This window comes from Talpa occidentalis, unplaced genomic scaffold (assembly GCF_014898055.3).
Source record: "Talpa occidentalis isolate TD23 unplaced genomic scaffold, MPIMG_talOcc4v2.1 talOcc4.3, whole genome shotgun sequence".
Taxonomy (NCBI): Eukaryota; Metazoa; Chordata; class Mammalia; order Eulipotyphla; family Talpidae; genus Talpa; species Talpa occidentalis.
Window position 1 is genome coordinate 39838074 of NW_023603184.1, and position 18871 is coordinate 39856944.

Genomic DNA, 18871 nt, shown 5'->3' on the forward strand with positions numbered 1-18871 from the left:
GAAGAATTTAAAAAGTATAGAACATATATGGAAACAAATAGCAAAATGGCAGAAGTCCTTCCTTATCAGTAATTCCACTAAATACAAATGAATTAAATTCTCCAGTTAAAAGACAAGTTTGAGAGAATGAATTTTAAAAATATGATCCACATATATTCTGGGACTTTAGCTCCAACTGCAGAAATTGGTTGAAAGTGAAGGATAAAAAAAGATGTTCTATGCAAACAGTTACCAAAAGAGGCTGAAATAGCTGTACGATATTAGACAATATAAACTTTTGGATAATAATCGTTACAAGAGACAAAGAGGGTCATTGTCTGATGAATCAAGGGTCAGTACTTTAGAAAATACAACACTTGTCTACACATATACACCTAATAACAGATTCATAAAATAAATGAAGTGAAAACTTATAGAATGAAGGGAATAGTAGGCATTTTAACCATATCAATCAGACTTTAACCTCCATTTTCAGTGATGCATAGAACATACAAATGAAAGACAAAGAAGAATGAAAACTTGAACGTTACATACCAACTACACCTAACAGACTTATATAGAGCATACTACCAAACAATAGCAAAACACTAATTCTTCTAAAGTGCGCATGAAACGTACTTCACAATAGACTGTATGTTGGACCATAAAACAAGTCTCAATAATTTTTAAAAATACTGCACTACACTACATTATGATCAAGGGGACAATTACTTCAAGAAGAAATAACACTCATTAACATATACTCACCAAACGAAGGAGCACCAAAATATATCAGACAACTGTTGTCCTCTCTGAAAACAGACATCAGAGAAAACACATTCGTAGTGGGAGACTTCAACACACCGCTATCAACAATGGATAGATCAACAAGACAAAAAATAAGTAAAGAAACTAAAGCTCTAAATAAGGACCTAGAGCATTTGGGCTTAACAGACATCTATAGAACACTAAACCCAAAAAAAAACGGAGTACACATTTTTCTCAAGCACACACGGATCATTCTCCAGGATCGATCACATACTGGGGCACAAGACAAACATCAACAGATACACCAAGATTGAAATCATACCAACCATCTTTTCTGACCATGAAGGCATCAAACTAGAAATAAACCATAAAAAGAAGGCAAGGAACTATCCTACCTCATGGAGATTAAAAACCACACTACTGGAAGACCACTGGACTAACGAGGAGATCAAAGAAGAAATTAAAAAATTCTTTGAATTGAATGACAAGGAGGACACCAATATCCTAAATGTATGGGATGCAGCAAAAGCAGTAATAAGAGGAAAATATATAGCAATAGAAGCTCACATCAAAAAACAAGAAAGAACTCAAAGAAACAACCTAATCTCGAAGCTCAAAGATCTAGAAAAAGAACAACAAAAAAACCCCAAAACCAGTAGAAGAAAAGAAATAATAAAAACCAAAGCAGAAATAAATGAAATTGAAACTAAAAAAAACAATCCAAAAGATCAATGAAACCAAGAGCTGGTTCTTTGAAAAAATCAATAAAATAGACAAACCCCCTAGCCAGGCTCACAAAGGAAAAAAGGGAGAAAGCACAAATAAACAGGATCATAAATGAAAGAGGAGAAATCACAACGGACACAGCAGAAATCAAAAGAATAATCAGTAACTACTAAGAACAGTTATATGGAAACAAGTTCAACAATCTAGAGGAGATGGACAAATTCCTACAACTCTACAATCACCCAAAGCTAGATAAAGAAGAAATAGAACACCTAAACAGACCAATTACAAGCAGCGAAATTGAAATGGTAATCAAAACCTCCCCAAAAACAAAAGCCCAGGACCTGATGGATTTACAAATGAATTCTACCAAACATTCAGAGACGAATTAGTGCCTGTCCTTCACAAACTCTTCCAAAAAATTGCGAAGGAAGGGACAATACCAAACACGTTCTATGAAGCCAACATTACACTAATACGAAAACCGAACAAGGACAACACAAAAAAGGAAAACTACAGGCCAATCTCCCTAATGAACACTGATGCAAAAATCCTCAATAAAATTTTAGCTATCAGAATCCAACAATGTATCCATAAGATAATTCACCACGACCAAGTAGGATTCATTCCAGGGACACAAGGATGGTTTAACATCCGAAAATCAATCAACGTTATCCAACACATCAACAAAAAGAAATATAAAAACCATATGATAATATCAATAGATGCTGAGAAAGCTTTCGACAAAGTGCAACACCCATTCATGATAAAAGCCCTTGAAATTCTTGGGATACAAGGAGCATACCTCAACATCATAAAGGCCATCTATGACAAGCCAACAGCCAGTATCATTCTCAATGGTGAAAAGCTGAAAGCAATTCCATTAAGATCTGGAACAAGACAAGGATGTCCACTCTCACCACTGCTTTTCAATATAATACTGGAAGTCCTAGCCAGAGCAATAAGACAAGAGAAAGACATCCAAGGAATCCAAATAGGAAAAGAAGAAGCCAAACTATCACTATTTGCAGATGACATGATAATATACATAGAGAACCCCAAAAACTCCACAGAAAAACTAATTCAACTCATCAATCAGTTCAGTAAAATGGCAGGATACAAAATCAACACGCAAAAGTCAGTAGCCTTCCTATACACTAACAATAAATCTGAAGAAGAAGAGATAAAAAAAAAACCATCCCTTTTATTATCGATACAAAAAAAAATCAAATATTTGGGAATAAATCTAACAAAAGAGGTAAAGGACCTATACAAAGAAAACTATAAATCACTGTTAAAAGAAATAGAAGAAGACACAAAGAAATGGAAAGACATCCCCTGCTCATGGATTGGAAGAATAAACATTATTAAAATGGCCATCCTACCAAAAGCAATCTACAGATTCAATGCTATTCCAATCAAAATTTCAATGTCATTCTTCAAAGAAATAGAACAATTATTGATGAAATTCATATGGAATCACAAAAAACCCCGAATAGCCAAAGCTCTCCTGAAAAAAAAAAAGAAGGAAATGGAGGCATCACACTCCCAGACTTCAGACTATACTACAAAGCCATAATCATCAAAACTGTATGGTATTGGAACAAGAACAGACATACAGACCAATGGAATCGAATAGAAAATCCAGAAATAAACCCACAGATTTATGGTCAACTAATCTTTGACAAAGGAGCAAAGACTATGCATTGGAGCAAAGAAAGTTTGTTCAATAAATGGTGCTGGGAAAACTGGGTCGCTACATGCAAAAGAATGAAGCTTGACCATTACCTCACACCATACACAAAAATCAACTCAAAATGGATTAAAGAACTAGACATAAGACCTGAAACCATAAAATACGTAGAAGGAAATATAGGCGAAACACTACGTGATTTGCACATCAAAGACATCTTTACAGACACATCACCCAAAGCAGTGATAGTGAAGGCAAAGATAAACAGCTGGGACTACATCAAATTAAAGAGCTTCTGCACAGCAAAAGAGACAATAACAAAAACAAAGAGAAACCCCACCAACTGGGAGAACATTTTTGCACACAACACTAATGATAAAGGACTGATCACAAAAATCTGCAAAGAGCTGATGAGACTCAGCAACAACAAAGAAAATAATCCTGTCAAAAAATGGGCAGAAGAGCTAAAAAGAAACTTCTCTGAAGAGGAAATGCAAATGGCCAACAGGCATATGAAAAAATGTTCAATATCACTTGTCATCAGGGAAATGCAAATCAAAACTACCATGAGATACCATCTTACACCAGTGAGAATGGCACATATTAAAAAAACTAGCAACAACAAATGTTGGCGAGGGTGTGGAGAAAAAGGAACTCTTCTACACTGGTTGGTGGGAGTGCAAACTGGTCCAACCACAATGGAGAGCTGTGTGGAGATTACTGGACCTACTAAACATAGAGCTTCTATATGATCCAGCAATTCCACTCCTAGGTATTTACCCAAAGGACACAGAAACATCAATTCCAAAGAACACCTGCACCCCTATGTTTATAGCAGCACTGTTTACAATAGCTGAGCTTTGGAAACAACCCAAATGCCCCAAAATAGATGACTGGATCAGGAAGATGTGGTACATATATACCATAGTATATTACTCAGCATTCAAAAAAGATAAACACATGCAATTTGCAGCAACATGGATGGTGCTGGAAGGGATCATGCTCAGCGAAATAAGCCAAAAAGAAAAAGAAAAATACCGGATGGTCTCACTCATAGCAGGAATCTAGAAAACTTAAATAAGGGACCAGGAAAATGAATAACTATAAGAAAGTGAAAATCAAAATCAACAAAAAACTATGAACCAGAGACACTTTTGGGGGGGTGGGTGGCGGGAGGGGAGGGATTGGGGTCAGAACTGGGGGGTTGCAATTGTATGGGGAATATAAAAATAAAATTTATTATTTTTAAAAAAAATACTGCACTAATACATAGTATCTTTTTGACCATAATGTAATGAAGTTAAAAATCAGCAACAGAAGGAAAGTGGGAAAAATCACAAATACGAGGACATTTAAATAACACGTTCTTTTAAAGCAAAGAGGTAAAAAAGAAATCAGAAGAGAAATTAGAAAATAATTTGAGATTAAAAATGAAAACCAGCATATTAAAACATGTTGTAAAAGCAGTGCTCAAAGGGAAAATTATTGATGCAAAAGCCTGTATTAAAAAAGAAGAAAAATATTAACCTTTTACCTTAGGAACTAGAAGGGTAACTAAACTCACAATCAAACAAAAGTAGGAAATAGTAAAAATTACAGTGAAAGGTAAATGAAATGGATAAACAATAAAGAATCAATGAAACCAGGGGCCTCCCTGGTGGCGCAGCGGTTAAGCGCTGGGTTGCGAAGCTGCCGCCAGCCTCTGCAGCACCTGTTCGATCCCTGGCCACCTGCAAGGGTCCCACATGGTGCGCAGATCTCTCCTGCTGCCCGCTGCTCCCCTCAGCAGTGTGTTTCGTCAGTCTGTCTGTTCTGCTCTCTGCTCTGGCTCTGGTGAATTCTCTCACCCTCCCACGCTTCTGACTGTACCCATGCTTGTATTAATAAATAAATCTGTAAAAAAAAAAAAAAGAAGCTATTATCTTTAAAAAAAAAAAAAATCAATGAAACCAAAAGTTGGTTCTTTTGGTTGAAAGGATGAACAACATTCACAAACCTTTAGCTAGGCTGATCAAGAAAAAAAGGGAGAATACTCAAATTATTAAGATCCAGAATGAATGTGGGGACATTATATCCTCATAGAAATAAAAATGATTATAGAGAATACTATGAACAATTTTATGCTAACAGATTAGATAATCTAAATGAAATGGACAAATTTCTGGAAGCATACAAAATATCTAAATTAACTCAAAAAGAAAGAGAAAATCTAGTGAGAACTATAACAAGTAAAATGTTGAACCAATAATAAAAAAGTATCCAACAAGAAAAATCCAGAACCAGATGGCTTCACTGGTGTCTCAACCACACACTTAAAGAAGAATTAACATGAATCCTTATACTCTTCCAGAAATTAAAAGTGAATACTTCTCAGCTCACTCATTCCATAAGGCTAGCATTAGCCTCCTTATATTCTTTTTTTTTTTTTTTTAGATTTATTTATTTATTTATACAAGCACTGGGTACAGTCAGAAGTGCGGGAGGGTGAGAGAATTCACCAGTGCCAGAGCAGGGAGCAGAGCAGGCAGAAGGACTGAAGTACACTGCTGAGGGGAGCAGCGGGCGGCAGGAGAGGTCTGCGCGCCATGTGGGACCCTCCTCAGGTGGCCGGGGAGCAGCCGGGGATCGAACCGGCGCTGCCGAGGCTGTGGGCAGCTTTGCAACCCAGCGCTCAACCGCTGTGCCACCGGGGAGGCCCACCCTCCTTATATTCTTAAAGTAACTGAGACACAAGTGGATATGAGGTGTTATCTGGTTTTCATTTATTTTTAAAAAAATTTTTTTTTTAAATTTATTTATTTGATTGAGGTAATATTTGTTTACAGCATTGTTTGTGGTTTAGAGGTATAGGATTTCCCCCTTCAGGTGTTGTTACCACACTACACCCACCACCAAAACACTCATAATCCACACTATAGTTCATTGTATCACAACTTCTTTATCCAGTCAGTCACTGATGGGCATTGTGTTTGTGTCTTGGCTATTGTGATTAGTGCTGCATGGACATAGGGGTGCATGTATCTTTTCAAACTGGTGTTTTTTATTCTTCCGTTCCATACTCGGATACTGAATTATTGGATCATATGGTATTTCTTTCTTTAGTTTTCTAGGGACTCTACCTACTATTTTCCAGTAAGGCTGTAAAAGTTTACATACCCACTAAAATTGTATGAAGGTTCTTTTCTCTCCACGCCCTCATCAAAATGTGTTATTTCCAGTCTTTTTAATGTAGGCCATTCTCACAGGTGTGAGGTGGTATTTTGTTGTCACCACAGCAGTTTCATCTGCCCCTAGTTTACTTCTGGGTGACTTATCACCATTGACAGTTCGTGAGAATTTTGAGAATGCAAATGAATTTTAATACTATTCTAGTTAAAATACAAACCAAGTTGACTTCTCAGCAGCTGCTCTTTTTATTTTATAGGGTAATGTTGAAATTTCATACCTGCTCCAAAATATATCTCCTGCTGGGTAGTACAACACCCACATTATTATTTTTTTTTAGGTTCAGTGTTGAATTTTCTTGGTTGTGTAGACATGGGGTAGGTTGGTCACTGTTGCCTGCTATTAATATCATAGCATAGATTAGTCACCACATTGGAGCCATCTAGCTAGGTGTGGTGGTCATGAGATATAGGATGAGAGGGTTTTGAATAGGGGAAATAACTCAGAAATGGTGGAATAGAAGCCATTGTGAGTAGGTAGGATAGCCTTGTCTATCATGGAGAGGCCCCTTTACCGCCTTTGTAAGTTTTCTCTGAGCTAATCCTGGCAGAATAAAATTTTTAGCTGCATAAGAGAGTAGATACAATGTGTTCCCTTCCAAAGCTAAATAGAGCATTCAAGGAAATAATTTCTGTTTAGGATCATTTGCATGGGTACTTCTCCATATTGACTTCTGGCAAATTCCTATTTTTCTTTCAAAATACATATGCCACAGGTAGACTTTCCCAGTTTTGCTCTCACTCCATCCCAGGTAATTAAACTCATTTATGCTGTATTTTGTTTCTTAGGGATGCCTGTTTTTGTTACACCTTTTCCCTGTATTTTCTTGAATTGCTCATTTGTCTGCCCCACTGGAAGTAACTCTGTAAAGGCCTAGACTATATTTCACTCTTTTCTGTACTCCCAGTGCCCAGATAATGCTTATTAGTGACTGGTACATAGTAAGAGAGTGATAAATGCTGGTTTAATAGAATTCTAGCATGGGTAAATATCAGTTGCAAATATTTAGGAAAATATTATTCGTACAAATATTTAGGAAAATATTATATTAGGCAAGAGAGTGGGAGAAAAAGGTGAGTTATGAGATAATCAAGGATCTCTACTAACAATCTGTAGGGTAGGTGGCAGTCACCTACACATAATTCGTATTAATGCTGTATTATAGGTACTATGATAGGGATTTTTTTTTAAAAGATTTATTTATGCATACAAGAACTAGGGTATAGGCCAGATGTCCGGGGGTGGGGGGTGGTGAGAGGACCCACCAGAGACAGAGGAGGGAACTGAACAGGCAGACTCACTGAAATACACTGTTGAGGAGAGCACCGAGTGAGACAGGAGAGGTCTGCTGCGCCATGTGGGTAGCTCCCTAGCCAGGGTTCGAACTCATGCAGCAGTGGCTGCGGATAGCTTCATAGGTTGTATCTTTACCCCTTGTACCACCAGGGAGGCCCTAGGATAGGTTTTGGATTATGAAGTTTTAATATAATGCATGTGAGACAAAAAAATCATGTGTTTTTGAAATCTTTTAAAACACCAGGATTAGGCCTTTGGAAGCCAAACTGTAAAAATTGAGAGAAACTACATTTAATTTTGACACCCTACATAAAAATTTAGTGTACTGCTATGCATTTTTGTAATCAGAATTTTGTGTGTGTGTGATTAAATATTTATTTCATGACTGATTTAGATTGCTTAAGGAGAGATTTGGGCCTCATAAAAGGAAAAAAGTTTGTAAAGATGATTTAACAGTGTGTCCACCCTATTAAGGGGAGTGAAGTATCCCTGCATCTCTCCAGGCTTGAGCAAAACAGCCTCATTTAAGCAGGGTCTAGTTTGGAAATAAAGGCTTAATCCAGATATCCTCTCTAGAGGACCATTTCGCTTTTGATGGGATTTGTTCTTTAATGTGCTTGTTAATAAATTAACTCATTTTCTGTTTTCCTGCCCAAGGGAATTGACTTTCTTGGTGGGAGGCTTTGAAAACATGGACGAGGTTGTCATTCTTTTTCCTTAGCTAGCTTATGAGTTCCTTTTGACGATTCACTTTTTCTTTTTTAGGAATCTAAATTCCAAGGTGGAGAGGAGTCAGAGCTGCAGTGACACTGCACAGGACAGAGCGAAAAGCAGACTCAGAGCAGCACCAACGAGCAAAGTCAAGGTATACCTCAGGCATCTTCTTGGGTGCTCTAGTGCCATCCCTTCACCAACTCTGCCATGAAAAAAACCGTTGAACATGAGAAAAGATAGACCGGGTGCTGGGCATGCTAGTTTTGTTGGAGAATTCTACAAACATGTAAAAGCAAAGAGTTTGAATCAGTAGCCACATGGAGGTAATGATGGCCAGTAGAGGAACCTTTTAATAAGTTGTAGATGACTTTGTTTTCTCTACAGATTTTCAGTTTTATCCATTGTGTCAAGTATATGGGAATTTCTGCTAAATGATGTGCTTTTTTGGTCAGGGACTTCCCCCATTTCTTAGGCTCATATTACCCTTTTTTTTTTTCCATTTTCTTAACTTTACCCTTCCATCATGAAGGAATTATGAAGAAAATATGTGTATATTTATGTATGTATGACCTTTTCATCTCTTTCAGGTCACAACTATGACCCCAGCTTCCAACCCCATCATTGGTGTTCTGTTATCCACTCAGAACAACCGCTGCCTCTCAGCTCCTGACTTAACCATTGAAAAGCGTCTACCCTTCAGCTCTCTCTCATCATTGGCTTCCCTGCACAAGCCAGAGCGCTCCATCAGCCCTGAGAGCAATGACAGCATCTCTGAAGAGTTAAACCATTTTAAACCTATTGTTTGCTCGCCATGTACTCCTCCTAAGAGACTTCCTGATGGCCGTGTGCTCAGTCCCCTGATCATCAAATCAACACCCCGCAACCTAAACAGAAGCCTGCAAAAGCAGACTTCTTATGAGGCCAGTCCAAGGATCCTCAAAAAGTGGGAACAGATCTTTCAGGAGCGACAGATCAAAAAGACCCTTTCAAAAGCCACTCTCACCTCTCTGGCTCCAGAAACAGGGGAAGACTTACTAGTCTCTGAAGTTATCCATTCTAGCAAGGAGAAACCACTTGTGGCTTTAAATACAAGACTGTCCAGTGGGCAGTTGCTCTCTGAGTATACCAGACCCACTCCCACTGACCTTGATTATTTCCCCTCTGTTAGCCAAATAAAAGCAGGACAGGGCAGTGATAGTAAAAGAAGCAGTGAGATTCCATTGGAAACCTGCTGTTCTTCAGAAGTCAAAGGGGGAGCCAGTGGGACATCTTTGGAAAGAGAACAGTTTGAAGGGTCAGGGTCAACTGCAGATGCCAACTTAGACAAAATCTGTGTCAGCGCTGCGGTGAAAATCTCCGCAGTTAATTCAGTGCTACCCAAAAACAGTGTTTTGGGTGGGGTCCTGAAAACAAAGAAACAGCTGAAGACAGTAAATCATTTTGATCTGCCTAATGGTGTTCTTGCAGACAACCGAGGTGAGGAGCCACTTCCTTCCTTGCGTCGGGGCCGGAAAAGACACTGTAAGACTAAGCACTTGGAACAAAATGGCTCCCTTAAGAAACTGCGACAAAGCAGTGGTGAGGTAGGTCTGGCCCCAGCAGACCCAGTACTGCGAGAGATGGAGCAGAAACTGCAGCAGGAGGAAGAAGACCGACAGCTGGCTCTGCAATTGCAGCGCATGTTTGACAACGAGAGGCGGACTGTGAGTCGGCGAAAAGGAAGTGTGGATCAGTATCTCTTACGGTCCAGCAACATGGCGGGAGCCAAGTAGCACCTAACGAATAGTGTTACCTATTTTTAAGAGGTCTTTGGACTTGATCATTTTTCCTGAAGAGCTGAGTGTTCTCACTTTCGGTTTCTTTTAATGGCAAAACACTGTCTAATGTGGTTCTGAGAGGTTCCAGGGCCTTGGTAGTATGTATCGAAGGGAACTACATCTCTGCCTCCCTGAGACCCAGGCCAGAAGCACTCCTCACCTCCCAAGTGACCCACGCCTGTGGACTTCTGGGCCAAATCTGACAGCACCCACTTGGAATCAGATTCAGGAGCACAGTGGTCAAAGTTAAAAATGGTAGAGGAAAGAGGGGGTACCTTCCCAAAGTGATAGGCCTCCTGACTTCTTTCAGTAGGACGGTGTTTTAAATCAGCCTTGCAGATAAAAATTAGTTCTGTCTTTTTAAAGAATTAGAACAGTACTTCTTTGGCAGATCCAAAAAGATAAGTTGTCATGTTTCCCCCCCACCCTCCTTCCCCTGCCACAACTAAATATACCTAATGAAATCAGTTGAGGTATGTTTCTACAAAAGTTAATGTACATTCCCTGTTTAAAAATAACATTTGATTAATGCTGTATAATTGAAAGACCACATTCATAGTCATTGTTTAATTTGGTCTTCCCAAGAGACCTAACATGTAAGTGGCATTAGACCCATTTTAAGATGATGAAACTGCAGTGCAGATGTTTAGGTTTTCACAGTTACTGAATGGCAGAGCTGACCACTGGGTCTCCTGACAACAAATCCCATGGATTTTCCACATTAACAGGTTGCCATAGTGGATTGCAACTCAAGGGCATGCCAGGAAAAGCTGAATTGTGCAAAATCCACAGGCAGATAAAGAAGGTTGACTGAAAGTATATTCAAATGCTGTGTACTTGTCCCCACCCCCACAGTTTACAACCTTCTGTTTCCCTAGTGGATTCTACCCCTGTAGATACTACAGATGGACTTCATTATTACTCTCTGCTTGGCCAAGGGTTATCTGCAATGTTGATCTAAAATCCAAAAAGTTTGGCCAGAAGTCAGGCAAGCGCTGAAACTCCATTCTATGGAAACAAGGTATCTAGCTGAATGCAGCTAGTAAATTCAGTCCCATGGACCTTTGGGGTTTATTTTCCATAGTTGGTGACACCATGTGTCTTTTGCATCCCTGGTGGTGCTTGGTGCTTCTGCCCATCTGGGCTCATTGAGAATAGGGATTAAGATATGATTGTAGGGACTCTCAGGTGGGCTGACATTCCCTGTGCATGTATGAGCTGTTACTATTAAGTCATGGCATTTTAACGAACCTTCCAAAGCTTATATATCCCAGCGTATCCTGTCCCCTTGAGTGGCCCCAGCAGATTATGCATAGTTTTTCCAATGATGTTGCCATTGGAAAAAACCTTTCTGGAACTGTGCTCGAAAGCCTAGAAATATCTAGAGATGCAGGCTCCTAAAATATCAGAACTGTAAGGAAACTTACTGGTCATCTGTTGCAACCTCCTCCCCTTCTTAAGGCAGAAACTAAGGTCCAGAACAGTAATTCAATGATCATGGTCAATAGTGATTTATTATATCATGTTTTGAGTCTTCTTGGTAGAAGACTCCCCCTTCCTTCTCTGGGTAAATCTTCAGTCTTGGGAATAATCATAGTGGAAAAAATTTTAAGTTTGACATTAGAAACTATTTGAAGTCTCTCTAAGAGAAAGTGGTTATCAAGAAGCATGAATGAGGGGCAGCTGTAAAGCAGTCATCCTTGTACAGCTCATAAACAGTCCCCAAATAGAAGTTCCAGAGATGTCTTAAGCATTGTGGTTGTCATGAGATATACGTGGAACCTCCTCAGTGACCACTTTGGTGGGGAGTGTCATTCATCTGAATCTGTGTGTTCTGTGTTCCTAGTGTGTCTGTGTGCACATGTGCAGATGTGTGTTTTTAAAACATACATCAGTCTCTTTATATTCACACCATTTCAGTTCTGTGTCCCACCAGCAACATATACCCTCGAAAGGCTGCTGCTGGAGGGCATATTAGTGCCCAAGATAGAAAAGTTAGCAATGGTCTACAAAGGACAGGGAGGTAACCTCAAGCCCTTAGCGAAAATATCCGCTACTGCCATTTCATAGTTCCTTTTTGAGCTTAGTAAATATTCTTGGAAGGCTAGTCTCATCGGTAGTAGCAAAGACATATTTTTCCACTTGCCACCTTTTTCTATGTCCCCAGTAATTTGAAAAACACTTTTCAGTTGGAACTGATTATTTGGTTTTGGAAGAAAGATAAATATTTTTAATAAAGATTATATATTTTAAATATTTCCCCAAAGTAATAATTTCATTTTAAGAAATTGCATAGCAGTAGCAACAAGCTTTAGCTTCAGGTTTAGAGAGAGAAGCTACTTCTTGTTGAGAACTATTCCAAATGCTGGATCCAGTTTACTGACTCTCCCCCCACCCCCCAACCTTGAACCTACTTACTGGTGCCGAAAATGGCATTGATGGTTGTCGTTTTCCAAACTTCCAGCTGAGCTATAGTCCTTCAAACACAGGCATAGCAGTCTAGATTAAAACAGGGATAGGGATAAGGCTTAATCTTTAAGGCTTTGGAGGAGGAAAAAAACCACTAAGGTATTACCTGTATTTTAAGTTGCTTCCCATAATTAATAACTAAAACCTGAACCCTTCCTGAAAAAGTCCCCCCTTCTATTGTTTGTTTGTTGTGGTCCCAAATGGAATTGTTCGCATGAATTGTTTGGAGGAATAAAGACAAGGAAGGAAAATAGAATGGTGAGGGTCTGTGAGCTAGAATGAGAGATACACAATTTCAAAAAGCAAACAAATCATTGGAATCCAGTTCACTACTAACTCCCTTGCTTGTGCATAAGCATTCTATGTTATTAAAAGGGAAGTTATGAGAGGTTGGATAACGGAGGTTATTCTGATGGGAAATCCAGGAAATGGTGGTACCCTGAGGAGGGAGATCTTAGCTCTTTTCCATAGAGTGGGGAAGATACTTTGGGAACATATTCATGACCAGTTGATTGTACCTGCCAGAAGAAGTCATCTGGGCCTGTTGGGTTGGTGTCACATCAGGGGATTATGCATTCAGCCCCTGGCCCCTCTTTGAAAGATTAATTCTTCTTTGCTGAAGCTTCTCAAGAAAATAGTAAGTGGCTTCATTTAAAAAAAAAAAATTAATTTTTGCTTAGAGGAAGCACTGGTGATAATGCCCTCTGAGTTTTGGTGGTTTTTGTTGTTCATTTTCCCTAAAGGAAAAATGCCCTTAAGAGATTAAAGCTGCTTAAGTAATTGCTGTATGATTACAAACCGACTAAAATAGGAAGGCGCCACTGTGCTGGACTGGTGAAGCTGATGACCGAAGGCTGTGCTGTTGCCCTTTCTGTTCCATATGACAGACATTTCCTGAGCCTCGAACTTGTGCCAACCCTGCGCGGGGTCATGGAGATACAAAGATAAAAAGGACATTCCCTACTCTTGAGTTCAATGTCTAATGAAATGTATTTGAATGTATGTGTGGCTGGAGAGTTTGTTGAAAGGCTTCTTTCATAGCGATGATCTTAGGATGCTATGTGGCACCCAGTAGGCGGCCTTGAACATTTTCGATACCCCGATCAGTATTTGTGAACTTGATTGCAACCCTCATTTCCATTTCCTCAGTTTTACCAGAAGAGAATGAGGTGGAAGGGAGAAAAATTGAAGGCTGGATCATAATCATAAAATGTTTGGAATGAATAAAGTCAGACTTCGCCCTTATTACCCCCTTTTCTTTTTTAAGATAGGAGGAACATGAAATCCAATGTCCTGTGCCCTGTTTACTACTGTAAACAGAAGGATCTAAGTAAATAGACTTTTAAGTTATACACCCACGATTTGCTAGTAAGAGGGACACCCAAATGATTTAGGAGGCTTTCAACAGGTTTTTTTTTCTTTCTTTCTTTCTTTTTTTTTGGTTGGAATTAAGATGGACCTATAGTCCCTAATATACACCTGGTAGGGAAAAACCCCTATAGTATGAGTAATGCAAATATGTCATCTTGGGAAGTGATATATTTTGATTGGAATATCATTTTAATGGTCACAGGTAACAACTAGCCAACACTTCATTTCCCTTTGAAAATCAAGTACTTTCTTAGGGACTTCAGTCTTCTCAACCAGTCTTTTCCTCATCAGCCTGTAGAGTGGTCTTTCTGGCCTGGTATTTTGAAGTGAGCATAAACTGCTTATGAGTTTTATGACACAATGAGAAAAGCCTGCTTTTGAGGGGAAGGAGGAGGGGTAGAGGGGAGATTTCTAGGAAATAGAGGCTGCTGAACAGATTTTCTTCAAAGATCAAGAATTGCATCTTTGCCCGTGATTGTCACATGCGGTAACTTCCTGAAGAAGATTGTTCTACAGAGAAGGACTTCACACTTGCAGGGTCACCAGTGTGGAAGCTGGTTAAATTGAATGAAGGAAAAGTGCCGAGACTGTGCACATTGTTCATGCATTATCAGTGTTCTTTTTCTTCCTTAGAAAGAAATTCACACATTTGCTTTGTGAGTAAATGCTTCCTTCACGTCTGTAAGTGTGGGAGGCAACCTCCAACCTGGGGCATGCTCCACATTTTCTGGTGTCTCAAATTAAGAACTGGTTGGACAAAGCCAAGGTAAAGCCAAGTTTGTTCATCTTCCTTTCCTCTCAACATAGGGGGAAAACAGGCAATGCACTCCTCAAAGACCCAGCCCTCAGAGCTCAAGGGTAGTTTTGGGCACTGGCTCTGGATGGCAGCAGTCAGATCTCCCAATTTGTTCTGCCTGCTTTCCACACCGTGCCAACGGATGGCAGCAGTGGTTTCAACCCTCAGCCTCTGGCAAAACACTTAAAGCCTAGTGAGAGGAGAACTACGCAAGGGGAAAATCTTGTCTTAAATGCCAACGAATGCATTTTTCCCCCTGATAATGCTGTTTACTTTCAACTCTGTACAAACACGGTTTTCCTTAGGGCCTCTCCTCCTCCCACCTAGAAATAGAAAATGGACTGTATACTCATTTCATTGAACCTGCTGTCTGCGTTAGAATTGGAGAAGGGGCCTGGGTCCTGATGGGCTGGGTCCTGCCTCTCCTGACTGCCTCTTCTCCAGCTCATCATAAAGAGCATTTTGACAAAGATAAGAGGACTCAGAACAGGGCGTGCCCTCAGGGATGCTTCTGCCAACAAGGAAATGTCATGAAATCAAATGGGATGATGTGTTGTTTATTAAAACAATACCAAAGTGCACTCTTTAATGTATATTTGCCTGCTTGAGGAGAGGCCCAAGTTGAGAATACAGTAAAGCAAACTCATGAATATGAATGTTCTTTCTCTAGTCAAAGTCTTATCCCTGGGCTAAGCTTAGACTATGGGTGGTGTGTGATCTTTGGTGCTATCTTTGCTCTGGGAGATGTCCCATGTTGTAGTGACTTGCTTTGGCATTCAGAATGATGAGAAGTTGGGAGGTGGGATGGGATTTCCATGGTGTATAGCTGTGTCTTTTTGAGTTCTAAGTTTTTTCAATTTACACCTATCATTCTCATATTTAACAAGTCATACTTCTGAGGCACCAGGAAAGAGTTCTGAGTAAAGAGCAGATGTACAGGATGACACTGTCCTTGTCTTTAGGGCTGTACCAGGAAATCTATTTCTTTTTTTTTAATACCCTCATTTGAGACCGTTGTTCAGAATTCATCACAATCCTCTTGGTGTCAGTATCCTACCCAACAGAACAAATGTTTCCATGTAAACATGTAAAGCCAGTTTGAAAGACTAATAGTCATACACTTAATCAGCGCTTGTTTTGGGTGGAGGGCTTTGAAATCATTTTGTACAACCTCTTCAAGAGAAGAGCTGTTAAAATAATCAGCAGGAAACAATAGACTGGTTGGCGATAATGAGAATACGACGTCATTGTTTCTTGGGCCCTAAAGTGACAGATTGTACTCCACATACCCTTAGTAATTCTCTTATAGCTTGAAATCTCCACACAACTCTCCATAGTGGTTGGACCAGTTTGCACTCCCACCAACAGTGCAGGAGAGTTCCTTTTTCTCCACATTCTCGCCAACATTTGTTGTTGCTAGTTTTTTTAATATGTGCCATTCTCACTAGTGTGAGATAGTATCTCATTGTAGTTTTGATTTGCATTTCCCTGATTACAAGTGATGTTGAACATTTTTTCATATGCCTGTTGGCCATTTGCATTTCCTCTTCAGAGAGATTTCTTGACCTACTAAACATAGAGCTTCCATATGATCCAGCAATTCCACTCCTAAGTATTTACCCAAAGAACACAGAAACATCAATTCCAAAGAGCACCTGCACCCCTATGTTTATAGCAGCACTGTTTACAATAGCTAAGCTTTGGAAACAACCCAAATGCCCAAAAATAGATGACTGGATCAAGAAGATGTGGTACATATACACCATGGAATATTACTCAGCATTCAAAAAAGATAAACACATGCAATTTGCAGCAACATGGATGGCGCTGGAAGGGATCATGCTCAGCGAAATAAGCCAGAAAGAAAAATAAAAATACCGGATGGTCTCACTCATAGCAGGAATCTAGAAAACTTAAATAAGGGACCAGGAAAAAGAATAACTATAAGAAAGTAAATATCAAAATCAACAAACAACTATGAACCAGAGACACTCTTTAGGGGTTGGGGGGTGGGGAAAGGAGGGCTTGGGGTCAAAATAAGGGGGTTGTAATTGTAAGGGGAATATAAAAATAAAATTTAAATAATAATTAAAAAAAACATGAAAAAAATTCCCTTACAGCTTGGTGTGAGGGGAAACCCTCATTACAGATGGGGAACTATGACCCTCACAGTTACTAATGGCCTGGAAATTGTGTCCACACTGCTTTTTTTTTTACTGCGCTGGCTCAAATCAGCTGCAGGTGGTTCCATCCTTCTCCACTGGCCGTGGCTAACAGTATGGTTCTTGCTGTGTTCTGAACTGGATCTCTTAGACTGAGCCTAACAGGGCTAGAGGGGCAGAGCCTTCCCCCCTGCACCTACTATTGGGGTGGGAGGTATCCTGAGGTAGCAAGGATTGTGAGGCACAATCTGCCTCTAAATCGGTTTCCCTGTGGCCTCATCTGATTGACTCTCGGTGTTCACTGGCATTTTGGATAAGGGACTAGAAAAACAATGGGCCTACCTAATTAATCTTGGAGAGACTTTATTCTGGTTTGCTCTTGGTAAAAGAGAAGATTGGAGAAGGCTCAGAAGAATGTGGCAGTCAGCTGCCCACCAGCGGACTGTGGACTCGGGACCAGCCTGGGGATGAAGCTTCTGGCACGTCAGGTGTGCCAGGAGGGGTGATTACGCTGGCTGCAGGGAGGGTGGCCGCCACCCAAAGCCTCCGTGATTAGTTAAGAATCCCCTTTCATTCAACAAGTCTAGTCTGAGGTTTTACTCAAACAAGGACTAGGTTATGTTTCCAACTATACAAAATGCAGGCAACCTACTGAATTTGCTTACTTGAGACCTCAAAGTGTGTGTTCAACATCACAAGGACCCGGAGATATTGAAAATCCCCCTAATGGTATAGGCAAAGTTAAATAACCTGCCCTGTATCATACAATAAATGAGATGGGGTTAAAATTGAACCCTGGTAATGTAAGTCCAGGTTACATATGAGTTGGAAAGAATAGACAACTGGTATATGATTGAATGGCTCCGGAGAGGCAGAAATTCACCTTGATGGGATGGTGGGTGAGTGGGCAGTCTGGTCTCTGCCTCATATACTTAAAACAGTAGGCAGGCTGGAGGGCTGTTTTTTTCTGCAACGTGGTGGTTTTAAGGGAAGGCCCAGGCAGTGCCTGTGGGAACATACCAGCACTGGCTTCTAGTCTCCTTAAATAACTGTATAATCCCGTCAAGCCAGCCCCTGTGAACTATATCATTCATTCCTCCCAGTAAATTCAGTCAATAAATTCTAAGTGCCACCAGGACCCAGGCAGTGGGCTGAGCACCAGTTCCTGGTGGTACACTGCAACCATCTAGGGTCACATTTTGGGTGAATTCAAGGACACGCCTGAGCTGAGGCTGAAAGGATGAGTAAGAAACATTAGCCCTCGTGGTCTGACCTCAGTCTTCTAGGTAGGACCTAGAAACAGCACAGTCTACAAGCCCTCCTAAGTGGGTAGCAGAGTCCCCGGGTAGCCTTTTATGGCTTCCTTCCTGCGAATTCTACAGTGACATGATTTGGTGACGGAAAAGGGTCAGTGCTCAGCTCCCTCCAAACAGTCTCCACCATAGGAAAGCCAACAACTGAGAATTCCGAATGACCCTGGCATCCTGGAACTCTAGGATGAAGCTGAGATGGTGAAATGTAAAAACCCTGACTCAGCACCAAAGGTCAATGTCAAGTATATAAAAGGGAAAATAGTTCTGATAATAATCTGCTGACAGCAGCGCAATAAAGCCAGTGGGTGAGTGTAGCTTCTTCAGTATTTTCTCCCATTGGTGAAGGATTGGCCTGGCTGGGTAGAAAGAACAGACACATTCTTGGCCAAAGAGCAGAGCTAAGATCTGGAAGAACTTAAGCAGGTAGCTTAGTCTGATGGCTAGAACTACCAATACTTTCCCAACACAAGTAAAGACAGGCTTTGGAGAATGCGCTCCCTGTCACTAGATGGGTAAGAGGAGCTGAATGACCTGCTGGGGGA

At 40.3% G+C, this 18871-nt stretch overlaps 1 protein-coding gene across 1 annotated transcript in view; it reads left to right on the forward strand.

Annotated features, from left to right (window-relative positions):
* RNF169 (ring finger protein 169) overlaps positions 1-16548 on the forward strand; it is an 81672-nt gene extending 65124 nt beyond the window's left edge. The window contains exons 5-6 of the mRNA XM_054699541.1: positions 8453-8552; positions 8989-16548. Coding sequence (XP_054555516.1) covers positions 8453-8552; positions 8989-10173 — 1285 coding nt within the window. The 3' untranslated portion in view covers positions 10174-16548. The remainder of the gene's footprint in view (positions 1-8452; positions 8553-8988) is intronic.
* Positions 16549-18871: the final 2323 nt, after the last annotated feature.